Source organism: Saccopteryx leptura, chromosome 1 (genome assembly GCF_036850995.1).
Source record: "Saccopteryx leptura isolate mSacLep1 chromosome 1, mSacLep1_pri_phased_curated, whole genome shotgun sequence".
Classification (NCBI taxonomy): domain Eukaryota; kingdom Metazoa; phylum Chordata; class Mammalia; order Chiroptera; family Emballonuridae; genus Saccopteryx; species Saccopteryx leptura.
The window spans coordinates 268,658,295-268,672,543 of record NC_089503.1 but is presented as its reverse complement, the minus strand read 5'-3'; the positions used below and the strand labels follow the sequence as shown (position 1 = coordinate 268,672,543).

General features: G+C 49.2%; 1 protein-coding gene across 1 annotated transcript in view; it reads right to left on the bottom strand.

Annotated features, from left to right (window-relative positions):
• Positions 1–14,249, bottom strand: part of FBN3 (fibrillin 3) — a 58,353-nt gene that overhangs the window by 12,570 nt on the left and 31,534 nt on the right. The window contains 16 exon segments of the mRNA XM_066360234.1: positions 623–702; positions 704–743; positions 866–909; positions 911–983; positions 1,474–1,599; positions 1,819–1,884; positions 2,045–2,197; positions 3,078–3,203; positions 4,324–4,509; positions 5,283–5,411; positions 6,694–6,807; positions 7,082–7,207; positions 7,557–7,688; positions 7,952–7,993; positions 7,996–8,082; positions 10,985–11,056. Of these exon segments, the coding sequence (XP_066216331.1) occupies positions 623–702; positions 704–743; positions 866–909; positions 911–983; positions 1,474–1,599; positions 1,819–1,884; positions 2,045–2,197; positions 3,078–3,203; positions 4,324–4,509; positions 5,283–5,411; positions 6,694–6,807; positions 7,082–7,207; positions 7,557–7,688; positions 7,952–7,993; positions 7,996–8,082; positions 10,985–11,056 (1,596 nt within the window).

Sequence of the window (14,249 nt, the reverse complement as noted above, 5' to 3'; positions counted from 1 at the left end):
AGGCCTTCTGAGAAGCTGATGGGGTCAGGACTGCCCAAGACATCCTCATCTGCTGCCCACATCAGGGTCTGTGAATCTCTCTGGGCTTCACCATGGCCCCTGGAAGAGTGACCTGGAAATAGCCCTGGAGGGGCCATGTCACAATCCAGAGTTTCTCAGCCTTGAAACTGGACATTTGGGACCAGAAAATTCCTTGTGTTGAGAGAGCATTCTGTGTATTGTAGGATATTTAGCAGCCTCCCAGGCCACGCAATGCCAGTAGCACCCCCCTCCACACACACACCCCGTTGAGATGATAAAAATGTTTTCAGTCATTGCCACATGTCCCCTGGGGGGCACAATTGCTGTCCCCACAGCTCTATCCCACTCAGGCCATGTCCAACTGCCACTAGAGAGTCCTCTAGAGCCACACCCCCTGTCCTGTTACATTTGGTACCCAAGATGCTAGCACTTCATTTTCATAACAACAGAATCAGAGCCACTGCTCACAAAAGAGTGCCCATTGCACACTCCCTTGCCTCATTCTCCCCTCACTTTGCCACTTATTGTTCATTCCCACCTTTGGAAGCACAGGCTCTTGTCTTTCTCTCTCAAGACCAAGGCCCACCTGCGCAAGTCCTACCTTGGCACATGGCCCCAACCTCCCGCAAGGTATAGCCAGCTGGGCAGGCGTACACATAGGAGCCTTCAGTGCTGTGGCAGCAAGGCACAGAGCAAGGGGTCCAGGGGGCACTCATCAATGTCTGAGGAGGCCACTGGAGGTGCAGCTGGCTGAGGTCTGCCTGTGGAACTCCCGCTCCTACCCGGGGGCCAACTCCCTGCATCCCCATCACACAGCTCAGGACCTCAGCAGGCAGGGTCATACCCTCACAGGTCATTGTGGAGCCGGGCTAGAAGCCATCAGCGCATCACATTCAAGCCTCCAATGATGCTGATGCAGGTGCCTTCGCCAGCTGGGTGCCCAGTAGAGCACTCGTCTGTGTCTGGGGCGGGATAAGAGGTGGTCAGTGCATGCAGAGGGCCCCCTGTCCTCAATATTATCATGTCTGCCTCCTCATTGACTTCCACAGACTGGATTGGGCCAGATCTGGTGCGACTCTAGGCTGGACACAAGGCAACATGCAGTATGTGTTCAATAAATGAGTGACTGAGTGAGCAAAGGAGTGAATAAATGAGTAAGTGAGTGGAGAAATGAGTGAGTAGTGAATGAGTAAGAAAGTAAATGAATGAGTAAATGAATAAGTGAATGAGTGATGAGTGAATAAATGAATGAGTAAACAAGTAAATAAAGAAGCAAGAGAGTGAATGAGATAGTAAACAGCAAAGTAAATGAGCAAGTGAGTAAGTAAATAACACCGAAGGAAGAATGGGCGGGAGACTGACAGTGGCTGAGGGACAGGACACCACCTCAGATGGTGACTGCCCAGGCCCACTCTGTTTCCTCCTTTCCTAGGATGCAGGCTGGTCACTCACCCCCACAGCTGATGCTTGTGAAGTCCAGGCTATAGCCAAATGGACACTCGCAGCGGAAGGAGCCATCCATGTTGACACAAAGGCCATTGACACAGACATCAGGGTTTTCTGCACACTTGTTCACGTCTGCGGCTGACAGGGGTCTCAGGCATATAGCATTTGTCATGCCCCACCCACAGTCAGGGTATTTTCTTTCTCTCTGGGCCAGCGGGGTCCAGGGCCACCCATGGGTCAAGAAGGGAGCTTGAGACTTGGGAACCTAGGCAGAGCCCAGATGAAGCCGGTTAGAAAGGAGCAGGGTGAGGCAGCCTGGAGTGGCTCTTAATCTGTGCATGAGGGGCTCACCTTCCTGAGTCACATCCAGGCCTGGGACTGCCCCATGGCCAAAGGCGCAGAGCTCCTGGAAGGCAGCTGGACAGTGAGAGGGGAAAGGGTGAAGGTTGGGGCTCGGTGCAGCCCCCAGAACCCTCCAAGTGAGTGTTGAGAAGGCTGGATGAAGAGTGGAGAGAAAGGAGAGCAGCTGGAGGTAGGTGGGTAGAATCAGGAAGAAGACTGACGGGGTGGCACTCACCACTGCCCTCCTGAGGACAGAGCTCACAGGGGTCATTCCAGCCCTCACCAGGCCTCTGGCTACAACAGCACCAGATCTTGGTGGTGTTGAAAGCTTTAGGCACTGAGCACCTTCCAGCCTTGAAACAGATGAAGCAGAAATTCTGCTGAATGTCTGTGGGGTGATTTCCCAGATGGAATCACGCTTCTCTGCATGCCTCTTACACCTCTGTCCCTGAAAATAGGTGGTCCCACCTCTACCAGTGCTAAGCAGAACACTCCACGTCCCTAACCATGGCGACTGGTTTGGGAATGGACATGTGAGCCACACTGGGCCAGTGAAGGTCAGCCTCGGAGCTTTTGCAGGACCCTTGGGAGTTCCTTCCTTCAACACCCCACTTTCACTGCTGTGAGGTACTCCTGGGACTGGGGGAACTGTCAAACTCAGCCATGTTCTTTGATCAGAAGCCTCTATTGATCAAAGCAAAAGCCTCTTCTGAAGCAAAGTGGCTGATTCCCGGGAACCAGGAAACCTCAGACTTCAGACCCCAAATCCTCCTTGTTGACCCCTAGTCTTCAGCTTCAATGCCCATCAGCCTGAGACAGCCACATGGGCAGGGTGGGATTTGAGGCAAACCTGGCCCCAGAAAAACAAATATGGATTAACTTGCCTTGCCCTGTCCTCCTTGTTGCCCCTAACCTGTGAAAGACAGGCTGGTTCATATTGAATGAGGCTAACCCACACTGGACAAGGCTAGCTAAGCTGAGATGAAGCCAGCCCATGTAGGGCAACTGCAGCCCACACAGCACAACCAAAGCCCAAGGGACCAGGCTAGTCCAGACTGGATCAGGTTAGCCATCCACAGAAGTGACTTGTCTGGCCAAGAGGTTGATTGGAGTAGAACCACCCCACAAATACAGAGGAAACCCTCTGGGGCAGAGCTCCAGAAGCTCAAACAGGAAACTTCATCTCCTTTTCCAATGAATCTGACTCTTCCCTGTTCCACCTTCCACCTCTTCCCAAAGCCCTGTGTGTTCCCTGGCCCCAGACTCACCAAAGCGATGGGGCCCATGGTCAGAGAGGACAAAGCCAGGTGGGCAGAGGCACTGGAAATTCCCAGGGCTCTTGGTACAGGTACCAAAGAGGCAGAGGTTGGGCTCCTTAGAGCACTCATTGATATCTGGAAGAACAGGGACACAATCTGGGTGGGACGCAAGGAGGATCTCCACCAGGGTGGGGCAGCCTCAGTTGTCAGGAGGGGCAAATGGGGTGGGGTCCCAGGGACTGATCTGGGGCAAGGGTCTCCAGGGCCTATTATGAGCCCAAGCACCAGGTAGGCAGTGTGTGGGGTGGTCTTTCCTTGAAGCTGTCTTCAGAGTAAGGGTCACGGTCAGGAAAGTTCATCTTCAGAGATTAAATTGGGATAAAGCTAACTGAGACTAGATAAATTTATCTTTTTTTTTTTTTTAAAGAGGAAGGTTTATTATGTGATATTAAGTCAGTACTTTCTTTTTTTTTAATTTATTTATTCATTTTTTTAGAGAGGAGAGGGAGAGACAGAGAGAGAGAGAGAGGAGAGACAGAGAGAGAGAAGGGGGGAGGAGCTGGAAGCATCAACTCCCATATGTGCCTTGACCAGGCAAGCCCAGGGTTTCCAACCGGCGACCTCAGCATTTCCAGGTCGACGCTTTATCCACTGCGCCACTACAGGTCAGGCTAGATAAATTTATCCAACACCAGATGGAATTAGTTCACATGGTATTAGGCTAGCCTAGATAGACTAGATCAGAGATGATCAGGCCATACTGGTCAAGGTTAGCCCACACTGTACAAGGTGAACCCATCTGTTCAGACCAGAATGATCTAGGTTAGCTCAGATTGCACAAGGCTAGTCTAAGTGGATAAATGGACTAGAGATGGCCTGGCCAGTCCAGTCCAGGTTAGCTCACACTGTATGAGGCTAGCCCATCTGCTCAGGCCAGACTGGCCCAGATTGGCCAACATTGTTCAGTCACTCAAATGGGGAAATTATACCAGCGGATCTCAGTTCAGACTGGACCTTGCCCACCATTCATCCATTGAGTTTACATCTGGGTAATCTTAGGTGCATTGAGACCCCACACTCATGCCTATTTCATATAATTAATAAGGAAGCCTATGGGTCCCAGAGAGAGAGAGCTCTGAGCCCAGAAAGAATCTTAATAACTCAACTTATGAAACCCTCATAATAGTGTATGTATGGTGCTGTATTGGGCACTGTGCTAAGTCATCTCCAAAGTCATCTGGCATTCCCATGTTACAGATGGGGTACAGAAGCCCAGAAATGCCTCTCTGGTCCCAGAGCGGGGATGGAGCTGAACATTCAATGACACAGAGCTCATTCTGCACCGGGAAGCCGGGAGGACAGATACAACAAAAGGAGCTCTCTATGTTCTGGAAGGTGCCTGGCAAGCAGATTCCCATAGAGCTGAGACACTCATTGGTGTCTGTGGAGAGGAAGAGGAGGAATCCCAGCACCAGACAGTGGCAGGGGCTCTCTTGGAACCAAAACCAGCACCTACAATCACTGCGTGATTACTGAGGGCCTCAGGGCGAAGGCTGAGACTCAGGAAAACAGGAACAGCTGGGGAAGGATATTCTGGGCCCTGGTGGGGTTTACAGGTGGAACCAGGTAGTGTCAAGAGAAAGAGGGAACAATGTTTCTAATCTCAAGTCACCGGAAACCCCTTTCATGGTTTCCATGGCATCACTTAGATCTCCACTATTCTATACTTTGGTACTCCATAAATGGCATCCTAGGAAAGGAGGAAACAGGTGAAGGTTCTCCACCTCTCCCTCTCCCCTCTCTTTCTTCCCCACCTGCAGCCATGGCTCAATTAGAGCAAGTTGGCTCCATGGCCTCCGCCTCAGGTACTCAGAAGAGCTTGGTTGCTGAGCAAAGGAGCAACGCCCCAGATGGGCAGAGCATTGCCTCCTAGTGGGCTAGCAGGGTGGATCCCAGTCAGGGTGCATGAAGGAGTTTGTCTCTCTGACTTCCTTCCTCTCACTAAAAAAAAAAGAAAGAAGGAAAGAAAGAAATCTCACCCTAAACCACAAACCTTTTGAAAATAAGAGTGTGATGTAGTTTTTTTTAATACCTTAAGCTAAGTGCAAGATTATGAAATGGAACCATGATCATGCATAAGTATCAACTGTATGTAAACTTGGAACTTGGAGCAGGGACTGGCTGAGATGGCTCCCAGCACTGTCCAAGACTCACCCATACAATTCTTTCCATTGGATGTGGGCTCAAATCCATCCTGACAGAGGCAGTGAAAGGAACCAGCTATGTTGAAGCACTGGCAAAATCGGCACACCTGCCCTGCCAGGGTGATGCACTCATCTATGTCTGCAGAGGGAGATGGGCAGGTGTGGTCACCCTTACCACTGGGGCTCTGAACCTCCTTTGTATTCCCATCAGCAACAAAGTTAAGTTGATGGCAATGACTTCAATTTATGGAGTGCTCACATGTCAGGCTCTGTATATTAACCTTCCAACTATCCTATGTGACATATATATATTTTTTACTATGAGCATTTTAATGCTATGAATTTGCCTCTAGATACACTTTCAGCTGCATCCCACACACTTTGTTGTGTTTTCACCTTCATTTAGTTAGAAATATTTTCTCATTTCCATTATTATTTTTTCTTTGGTCTATAGATTCTTTAGGAGTATGTTGTTTAATTTCCAAATATCAGGGGATTTTTTGGATATTCTTCTGTGACTGATTTCTGGTTTAGTTTCTTATATTCTGAGAACTTACTTTTTGTGATTTCATTCTTTTAAATTTGTTAAGGTTTGGTTTATGGTCCAGATTATGACCTTTCTTGGTGAATGTCTATGTGCATTTGAGAAGAATGAGTATTCTGGAAGTTCTAGCAATATCAGTTAGGTCCAGGTGGTCGACAGCATTGTTCAGGTCTTCTATATCCTTACTAGTTTCTTATTTTTCCCTCTATCACTGAGATAGAAATATGGATGTCTCCAACTATAATGTGGACTTGTTTACTTTTTTACCAGTTCTGTCCATTTTTACTTTGTTAGATGCATATGCATTTATGACTGTGATGTCTTCTCAGAGAAATGACCCCTTAATCAATACACAGTATATCTCATAATTTCTGATAATACTCCTTGTTCAAAAGTTGTTTTGGTGTGACATTAACATAAGTAGGTACAATGATTAATCTGTTTTACAGAGGAATAAACTAAAGCACAAAGAAGTAAAGGACTTGTGTAGGATCACAGAGCTGGTAGGTGGCAAAGCTGAGATTTGAACTTATACCACCTAACCTTGGGATCCATGCCTTTAACCACTGCACTGTTAATATCACAGCTGTTAGTATCACAGCTACCAAGTCTTACCTTCACTCTTCATCTTCCTCTCTCTACTGTCTATTTGCCTCTCATCAACCTGAGCATAAGCTCTAGCAAGGAGACTCTCTGGCACCCAACACCTGAAGGGATGTGGGAAACTTTGTGGTTCACTTGTTTTCGATCCCTTGGGGTTGTTTTTCTGAAGAGATTCTTGGAATGAGGGCTCCTATTTAAGAGGTGTGCTCTCAAACCACGGACCCACTTTTTGATTGGGTATATGGAGGTCTGCTTGCTGGCCGGCACAGCTCACACACACAGTCTCCATTTTGCTTCATTGCAAAGCTGGGGGAGCAAAGGCAGTTGTAGGAGCCAATAATGTTCTTATCGGTCCCGTTTCCACATGGCTGCTGGTCACACTCGATGTCTGGCAAAGCAAAGCCCCTGATCCCCACCCAGCTCACCTGGGACAATAAGTGGCTCAGTGACTGAGGGGTTGGGAAGTACCTCCTGATACTATTTATTGCTCACATTTTTCTGATGGGAAAACTGAGGCACAGGGATCTGAGTAAGTCATTTTCCAAAGGTCTTAAGTGCCAGGATGGATAGAGGCACTGCTTCTATCCCAAAGGAGTTAAAGGTCTGTGGACTTCAGCCCTTTATTATTTGATCTGCAAAGAGGGACAGGAGGTGCCTCTCACCCATGCATAGGGTCTGGTCTGCTGAGGTCCGCAAGCCACGGTGACACAGGCACACGCAGCTCCCTTCTGTGTCCACACATTTGTCATGGCTACATACATTTGGAATCTCCCAACACTCACTCTGTCCTGGGGAAGAGCAGGCAGGATGGCGACCCTGAGCCCCCACCCCACAGTATTGCCTGAGCCTTTGTATGCTGTGATAGACATGCCAGAAGCAGCCTGCAAGTCCCTCGCCCCTTCCCCCTCATTCAAGCTGCTGCCAGCACCAAGTTCAGTCTTGATTTCTATTTCACCCTCATTACTCCCCTATGAGCAGAGACTCTTGGCACCCCCACCAATGCATACTTCAGCCAAGGAGAAAGGCCTGGACAGAGCTGCACCCTATCCAAGTCCCAACGGACAGAGCCTGACTTTGTACCATCTCCCACTCTCTTACCTCCCTCCCTCCCCTGCACCTGCTGGTGTTCCTGCTTACCCATACAAGCCCTGCCTGGTGATGGCTTGCACCCTCGGACACGCTTGTTGTGGCAATTGCCAGGGATGTTGATGCAGTCAGCATTTTGCTGGCAAGGGTCTCTATGTTGGCACGTTTGTCCACATCTGGGGAACATGGCCGAAGGGGCAGAGGTGAAGGAGAAGCTTCCCCTGTCAGAATCAAACCCCAATCCTGCCCCCCCCCTGGCTTCAGAGTGGGTGGGGCCTCCAGAAGCAGCCAGAACCAGAATGAGGATGGTTATGTGAGATAGAGGCCCTTGAAAAGGCGTTAGTCTCATTATGCTGAGGGGGAAACTGAGGATCACAGTTTAAATGACTTGCCCAGAGAGTATGGGGGTAGGGAAACCAGCACAGCCACCCAGGTGGGGGAGGCGGCCCCTTGGCAGACCAGCAGCACACTGTTGTAGTGGAAACCTGGGGACACTCGCAGCAAAAGCTCCTAGTCTGGTAGCTGCAGGCATCAGGGCTGGCACAAATGGCGGGGATCTCCCTGCACTCATCAATATCTGGGAAAGGCATCAGCATCAAGGGCAGCCTAGCTTAGGGGAACATCTGGGGACTACGAGCTAAGGGACCTACAATCTGGGAGGTTACATCACCACACAACGGCCCACAGTCGAAAACTCCTGCTATGGCCAGACTATGTCCACTCACGTTAGAACGCAATCAGGATGAAGGAGGAAAGAGTGGAGCAGGAGAGTCTTTCTCAACTAAAATGCAATGTGTGTTGTGGCCCAGTAAGCCTGCGTAGTGGGATCTACTGGAACAAAGCAGACCTTGCAGGGAAATCTGCTGGGGACAGGATGTTTAACAAGAAACTGGAAACATCAACAGATGAATGGATATAACAAAATGTGGTCCATGAAGACAATGGAATGTCATTCAGCCTTAACAAGGAAGGAAGCACTGACACTTGCTACAACATTGGATGAGCCTTGAGAACACGATGCTCAGAGAGAAAACCCAGTCACAAAAGGCCACATGAGCCTGACCGGGTGGTGGCACAGTGCATAGAGCATCGGACTGGTATGTAGAAGATCCAGGTTTGAAACTCCAAGGTCGCCGGCTTGAGCGCAGTCTCATCCAGCTTAAGTGTGGGATCGCTGGCTTGACTAAGGGGTCACCCGGTCTGCTGTAGCCCCCTGGTCAACGCACATATGAAAAAGCAATCAATGAACAACGAAGGTGCTGCAATGAAGAATTGATGCTTCTCATCTCTCTCATTCCTGTCTGTCTGTCCTTATTTGTCCCTTTCTCTGTCTCTCTCTCTGTCTCTGTCACATACACACACACACACACACACACACACACACACACACACACACAAAGAAAGAAAAGAAAAGAAAAAAAAGGCCACACGTTTCATGATTCTGTGTATGTAAAATGCCTAGAAGAGGGAAACCCAGAGACAGAAGGTAGAGCAGCAGCTGCTAGGGGCTGAGGGAAAACAGAATGGAGTGACTGCTCACCAGAATAGGATCTATTTCTATGAGATAAAAATGTTCTAAGTTTAGATGGAGGTGATGGTCACATAACACTGTGAGTGCAGCTGACCCTGAACAACACTGGTATAAATGTGCACACCCACTTATACATGAGTTCTTTTCTACCAGTAAATACTAAGAATGTATTTTCTCTTCCTTGTGATTTTCTTAATAACATTTTCCTCTAGCTCACTTTATTGTAAAAATACAGTATCTACTACAAAAAAACATACAAAATACATTACTTAACTGTTTATTTTATTGGTAAGGCTTCTTGTTCACAGAAGGCTATTAGTAATAAAGATTCTGAGTTGGAATTTATGTGCTGATTTTCAACTGTCCAGGGGTTGGCACCCCTAACCCCTCATGTTGTTCAAGGGTTAACTGTTTACGAAAAAAATCACTGAGTTGTGCACTCCAAATGCAGTATGTGAAATATATCTCAGCAAAACCGTCCTATATCGGTAAAGAAACAAGGTACTCCTGGTGTCTACCCTTGGGGGACCGGCTTGGGGTGTGTCTGCACATGAAGGACTTAGAAAACAAGGTAAAGAGAGGCGGGGCTACCTATAGTAACCTGGCTTGTTTTTCACGACTTACTTCTGGGTGAAAAAAGAAAGTTACAGACCAATATATGGGAATCATAGAATTTCTGTCAAAGTCTCCAGAAAACAAAATCACACATTTTCAACTGACCTTTATGTGTCTATAAATGCATATGAAAAGAACTAGAAAGAAATCCTCCAAGCATAAAGCATGAGAGCTTAAGGGGGTGAAGGGAGCTTAGATCTGAGGTAGCGATGGGAGGGGAAGTAGATATTATCTGCTTCATTTCAGTTGTTTAAAACAAGAAGGATACATCCAAGGAGTGAAACCAACTGGAAATTAGTTCATTAATGAAACACCATACAGCTGAAATTTGGCATTTAGGTATTAAATTCTAGAAAACTTCATTGAACTTAAAAAGGAACTGTTCCAGCCCTGGTCAGTTGGCTCAGTGGTAGAGCGTCGGCCTGGCGTGCAGAAGTCCCGGGTTCGATTCCCGGCCAGGGCACACAGGAGAAGCACCCATCTGATTCTCCACCCCTCCCCTTCTCCTTCCTCTCTGTCTCTCTCTTCCCCTCCCGCAGCCGAGGCTCCATTGGAGCAAAGATGACCCGGGCACTGGGGATGGCTCCTTGGCCTCTGCCCCAGGCGCTAGAGTGGCTCTGCGCAACAGAGCAACGCCCTGGAGGGGCAGAGCGTCGCCCCCTGGTGGGCGTGCCGGGTGGATCCTGGTGGGGCGCATGTGGGAGTCTGTCTGACTGTCTCTCCCTGTTTCCAGCTTCAGAAAAATACAAAAAAAAAAAAAAAAAAAAAAAGGAACTGTTCCACGATGTGGATGGACTTCTAGGGCACTGAGCATGAAATAAGCCAGACAGAAAAGGACAAATACTGTGTGGTTCCACTCATAGGAGGTGGTAGAGGAGTCAGATCCATAGAGACAGAGTGTAGACAGCGGGAGCCAGGGGCTGTGGGAGGGGGTGGGGAGCTGTTTAATGGAGACAGAGTTTCAGATTGGGAAGATGAGAAAGTTCTGGAGATGAAGGATGGGATGGCTGCACAGTAATGTGAATGCACTTGATGTCACTGAACTGACATTTAAGAATGGTTAAAATGGCAGATTTTATGTTATGTATATTTTATCAGAATTTAAAAAACAAATAACAATTTCATAAAAATACTCTCACTGTTGTTGTCTTCAAAAAATAAATCAATAAAGAGAATTGTTTGGGGGCAGGATTCCTGACCTGGGAAATTGGAATGCAGGGGAATGGGGTAGGGGAGAGTGAAAGGGAGGAACTGTGGGGGAAGAGAAGAAAGAGGTCAAGACTCTGGGGACAGAGGGACCTGCGGCTACGGGTTGTGGGTGGCAGTCACTCACCGAGTGGCTTCCCTGTGTGACTATCAATGACAAAACCAGGAACCTGGTTTCTGCACAGGGCTTGGTAGTCCACTGGGCTAAGGAGGATGGATATGGGGTGCTGGTCTGCAGGCTTCCGGGGAGAATACTTCCTCCTCTTCTTCCTCTTCTGGGTCCCCTGCCCAGCACCTCCTTCAGCCCTGCAGCTCAGCCCTCACTGGCTTCCGGTAACTAATCCTCTCCCACCCTTTGAGTAGCATGAGAAGACCAGAGGTCGCCATCCACCCAAGCAATGTGACCCTTCCAGCACTCGGACGCACTGCCGCTCACTTCCTGCCTGCCTGAGCACAGCCAGCCGTGCCCCACTGCCCTTACTATAAAATGAAGACTCTTCAGCTTGGACCTCAAGACCTTCGCCTTCCAGCCCTCCCTTCCATCCAACAGTAACTCCTGCCCTCCCATTACATTGATGTCATTACATGTCTGGACATGCTCTGCCCCATCAGGTCATCACCACTTTGTACATGCTATTCCCTTTGCTGTTCTCTAGCACAGCCCTTGTCAATTTTGAGGACTTATCAGGAAAGCCTACAGGGAAGACCCCTTGGGCTCCCCCTGAGCTGCCACTCTGGCCCAGGATAGTTGATGGTATCACCCTTGAGTAAAAACACCTCTGGAGTAATTCACTTTCTAATTAAATCCCACTGCTGGGACCAAGATGCTGCCTGACAGACCTCACTCCCCAGGAAGGGAGGGTGATCCTGGACTCACCTGACGGACATAGGCAGGCTTTTGGACACTGCTACTTTGCCAACTTTCCCCTGGTCCCTACCTGGTCTGCATTGTAATGAGAACAGACCAATCTCAGCAGTCTTTTTGCTAGTGTGGACTTCTGCCTCCTACCTGCACCTCAGATCCAGGCCATCCAGATCCAGGCAGTTATCTAAGTCCCAGTATGCAACTCATGGTGATATCTGATCTGTCTGTCTTGACAGTCTCATGATCAGAATGGGCTCTTTGCAGCTTCCTTCCAGACTGCACAGCTTGGGTCTGCCTTATTCTTGATTCCTAGAACCCAGGACAAGGCCCAGCAATGCCTAGAGGTGCCCAGTAATGACCCTGCCCTATTGCACTCCACTGGAATAATGACCCCATGCTCACAAGTTCATGTCCACTCACAACCTCTGAATGGGATCTCTCTTGGAAATAAGGTCTTTGCAGATATAATCAAGTTGAGTTTGTCCTGGATGAGGGTGGGCCCTAAACACAATGACTGGTGTCCTTATAAGAAAAGGAGAGACAGGCAGATCCAAGGAGAAGCCATGTGAGATGAAGGCAGAGATTGGTATGATACAGGCAGAAGTCAAGGTAACACAGGGACACCTGGAGCCATCAGAAGCTGGACGAGGCAAGGAAGACTTCTCTGAGACTCTGGAAGGAGCATGTTCCTTCCAACACCTTGATTCCTGACTTGTAGCCTCCAGAACTGTGAGAAATTTCTGGGTTCTTCTTTTTATTTTATTTTTTATTTTTTATTTTTTTATTTTATTTTTTTTTTTCATTTCTGAAGCTGGAAACGGGGAGAGACAGTCAGACAGACTCCCGCATGCGCCCGACCGGGATCCACCCGGCACGCCCACCAGGGGCGATGCTCTGCCCACCAGGGGGCGATGCTCTGCCCATCCTGGGCGTCGCCATATTGCGACCAGAGCCACTCTAGCGCCTGAGGCAGAGGCCAAGGAGCCATCCCCAGCGCCCGGGCCATCTTTGCTCCAATGGAGCCTTGGCTGCGGGAGGGGAAGAGAGAGACAGAGAGGAAAGCGCGGCGGAGGGGTGGAGAAGCAAATGGGCGCTTCTCCTGTGTGCCCTGGCCGGGAATCGAACCCGGGTCCTCCGCACGCTAGGCCGACGCTCTACCGCTGAGCCAACCGGCCAGGGCGATTTCTGGGTTCTTTAAGCCATCAAGTTCATGGTAATTTGTTACTACAGCCCTAGGAAACAAAATATCTCAGTTCGTTTGGGCTGCTATAATGACATATCACAGGCTGTGCAGCTTAAACAACAAACATTGGCTTCTCCCATTTCTGGAGGCTGGGAAGTCCAAGAGCAAGGCACCAGCATATTCAGTGTCTGCTAAGGGCTCTTTTCCTACTTTGCAGATGGCCACCTTCCTGCTGTGTCCTCACATTACATAGAAAATCTCTCTTGTGTCTCTTCTTATAAAGATACTCATTTCTTTCATGAGGGCTCCACCCTCACAACCTAATCACTTCCCAGAGGCCCCAGCTCCTAACACCATCACATTGAGGGTTAGGCTTCAACATATACATTTTGGGGGGAGGACACAAACATTCAGTCCATAGTACTAATATAACTGTAACCCTCTAGTTGCCCCCTTCTAGTCACTGCTTCATTCCTGCAACTCTATCTGATGCCTGGCTGGCTGCTAGATCATTCCAACAGGTCTCATCCCAGCTGCCAAAATGACCTACTGCTCGGTCCTGCCTCCAGGCTTTTGCTCATGCTGCTCCCTACCTTAAACAGCCTTCTTCATCCTAACCAACATGTTAAGCAATTCTCCCAGAGCTTCCCTTGGTTGCTCTGACCCGTTGTGCTTTAAGACCTGGCCTCATACAATCACTTTCCCTCAAACAGTCTGTGAGTCTTCAAGGACCTTTACCACAAAGTAAAGCCTCTCTGATCCAGCCTAAATCTTCCAAATCTGTGACACAGAAGGAAGTGTGCCTCGTTCATTGCTAAAAGTATAGATTTCCATACATTGGGATGTCACTTCAATTGTTCAGCTCTCAGCAGAATAATGTAGACTAACTGGGGAGCTGAAGTGGGGTGCTTCTCCTTAAACAATGCACTAAAAACACCAAGCTGGGGCCCTGGCCAGTTGGCTCAGTGGTAGAGCGTCGGCCTGGCGTGCAGAAGTCCCGGGTTTGATTCCCGGCCAGGGCACACAGGAGAAGCGCCCATTTGCTTCTCCACCCCTCCCCCTCTCCTTCCTCTCCTGTCTCTCTCTTCCCCTCCCGCAGCCAAGGCTCCATTGGAGCAAAGATGGCCCGGGCGCTGGGGATGGCTCCTTGGCCTCTGCCCCAGGCGTTGGAGTGGCTCTGGTCGCAACAGAGCGATGCCCCGGAGGGGCAGAGCATCGCCCCCTGGTGGGCAGAGCGTCGCCCCCTGGTGGGCGTGCCGGGTGGATCCCCGTCGGGCGCATGTGGGAGTCTGTCTGACTGTCTCTCCCTGTTTCCAGCTTCAGAAAAATACAAAAAAAAAAAAA